This window comes from Gallinula chloropus (genome assembly GCF_964237585.1).
Source record: "Gallinula chloropus genome assembly, chromosome: 25".
Classification (NCBI taxonomy): Eukaryota; Metazoa; Chordata; class Aves; order Gruiformes; family Rallidae; genus Gallinula; species Gallinula chloropus.
This window is the reverse complement of record NC_140110.1, coordinates 3,267,888-3,270,606: the sequence shown is the minus strand read 5'-3', so window position 1 is coordinate 3,270,606 and position 2,719 is coordinate 3,267,888. Positions and strand designations below refer to the sequence as shown.

Here is a 2,719-nt window from a genome sequence, read left to right as displayed (position 1 = left end):
CTGTGACTGTCTTTCCAGCCTTGGCTGGAGCATTTCTCGCTGTTTCAATTTCTGTCCTTGCTGCCTTTGTCCCACTGTTACCTGGGGCTCTGGGCATGTCCAATGCTGGGGATGACACTGAGTTGACCCTCAATTCAGGACGTCCATCTATAGCTACAAAGCTTTGCTCTGCTATCAGGTGAAATTGGAGTGACAGTGCTGAAAAGCTCATTCCAATCCACAGGGGATTTAGTCTGAGATCACACCATCCTTCTATTTACTGACTGCTGCCAGGCAGGACTGAGTTCTCGAGAGCCACAGCTGACCCTCCTCCCAGCAGTGGCACACTCAAGCCAGCACAAAGCAAAGCTCCCAACGGGGACCTGCCAAAAGTCCTTCTGAATACAGAGAGTCAAAGTGAATTAGAAAAGTTTTTCCTCAAAGAAAAGTTCCCTAATTTCTCTCTGCCTTTTCTTCCTTGGACAGCTCTCCCCACTTGATGGCAGCAGATGTCCAACAGCAGCTCCATCAGCCAGTTCCTCCTCCTGGCCTTTGCAGACACACGGGAGCTGCAGCTCCTGCACTTCTGCCTCTTCATGGACATCTACCTGGCTGCCCTAATAATCAATGCCCTCATCATCACAGCCATAGCCTGTGACCACCGCCTCCACACCCCCATGAACTTCTTCCTCCTCAACCTCTCTGTTCTTGACCTTGGCTGCATCTCCACCACTGTTCCCAAAGCCATGGCCAATTCCCTGTGGGACACCAGGGTCATTTCCTACACAGGATGTGTGGCTCAACTCTTTTTCTTTGTATTTTTGATCACAACAGAGTACTGTCTTCTCACTGTCATGGCCTATGACCGCTACGTTGCCATCTGCCACCCCCTGCACTACGGGACCCTCCTGGGCAGCAGAGCTTGTGTCCACATGGCAGCAGCTGCCTGGGGCAGTGGGTTTCTCAATGCTTTGATGCACACAGCCAATACATTTTCACTGCCCCTCTGCCATGGCAATGCTGTGGACCAGTTCTTCTGTGAAATCCCCCAGATCCTCAAGCTCTCTTGCTCAGATGCCTACCTCAGGGAAACTGGAGTCATTGTGGTCAGTCTCTGTTTAGCTTTTGGGTGTTTTGTGTTCATTGTGGTGTCCTATGTGCAGATCTTCAGGGCTGTGCTGAGGATCCCCTCGCAGCAGGGACGGCACAAAGCCTTTTCCACCTGCCTCCCTCACCTGGCTGTGGTCTCCCTGCTTCTCAGCACTGGCATGTTTGCCTACCTGAAGCCCCTCACCTTCTCATCCATGTCTTTGAACCTGGCAGTGTCATTTCTTTACTCGGTTTTTCCACCAGCAGTGAACCCCCTCATCTACAGCATGAGGAACCAGGAGCTCAAGGATGCCATGTGGAAACTGAGGACTGGATGTTTCTAAGCAGCAATAAACTGCTCACTTGACCAACCATATAAGTCATGTTATCACCACTCTCTCTTTAGTAGTGTTTTTAGTTCTTTTTTTTTTTTCTTCTAATTTGTCTAAGCTAACCTTAAATCCAATTAGTTGTAGAAGTCTTGGGTTCTTTAATGAGAAAGACTTGAAGAGACATGCTCTAATGGGTTTATGGATGTTAATGATGTATTTTCTTCTCAGTCCACAGACCTCAGATACCAAGGGGAAAGTGAAGAATCCTCTCAAGAATTTAAGTCAGGAGTAATGCCCAACGTACCTTGAAGCACTAACAGGCCCCACTGGCAGCCATTACTGACAAAGCCTCCCCATGGGCTCGTTAGAGCAGACAACTGGAGGCCATGAGGACAAACACAGGCAAAGCGCAGGCAGCTCTGATGCTGAGGACACACTGGCTTGGTCTAATGAAGCAGAAATGCCAGTGCTGACCCCCAGCCCCTGGGCAGGGAGATCCTGACCCTCACCTGTGCCTCAGGGCTCTTTCTTGGGATAAGAGGAGTGTGACAGCAAGGGAAGGACAGTGGAAGGACACATGGTTGCTTCCCCTGGGATGGGTGCAAGGAGGCAACGATGCTCCATGGCCATGAGGACAATGTGTCTCCTCTGAAGCCTCTGTGGCAGGGACATCAGCCATAGGCAAAGGGCCAAAGATCTCGTTTCTATCAGGCTTCTTTAGCATGGCCAGGAACTTTGCCCATCTGCACCACGGCCCGTCCCGCACTCCTCCAGGCCTGTGCCTGCTTCCCTGCAGGCTGCTGGCACCCAGAGCCCTTTCCAGCTGGTTCTCACCCCACACTGACAGCTTAGACTGCTGTCTTTCCCTGCTTACCAGCTGTTCCTGCAAGCACAAAGCCAGCAGCTCACCCACTTTCCTCCATGTTCTGTACCTGTTGCAGTTCTGCATAGCTGGGTTCTGGTGGAGAAGGCGGAGTTGTAGAAAATGGCTCCAGCAAGAAGCAGCTGGAAGCTCTTTCCAGGCCCCAGAGAGTAAACATTGGCCAATTGAAGGCCAGAGGCTCTGCTGACCAGCACTGAGCCCATCAGCGATGGTCACAGTTCCTCTGGGAATCACATATAGGAGAAATGATACCCCACAGCCCATGGAAAAGGGCCAGACCCCACCTGCAGCCCCTGGAGAGGCCCCACGCTGGAGCAGGGGGAGATATACAGGAGATGCTGTGACCCGTGTTGGAGCAAGTCCCTGCCAGCACTTTCAGCCCATGGGGAGAGACAGAGACACAGAGATGAGCGAGGGAGAGATTTGCTCATAACAG

The 2,719-nt window shown here is 51.7% G+C and overlaps 1 protein-coding gene across 1 annotated transcript; it reads left to right on the top strand.

The window, feature by feature from the left end:
* Positions 1–488: 488 nt before the first annotated feature.
* On the top strand, positions 489–1,412 carry LOC311200959 (olfactory receptor 14A16-like; the record flags this gene model as incomplete). Its single annotated transcript, XM_084275259.1, has 1 exon — positions 489–1,412. One exon carries the CDS (start codon positions 489–491, stop codon positions 1,410–1,412), a length of 924 nt encoding a protein of 307 aa, XP_084131385.1.
* Between the last annotated feature and the right edge of the window lie 1,307 nt (positions 1,413–2,719).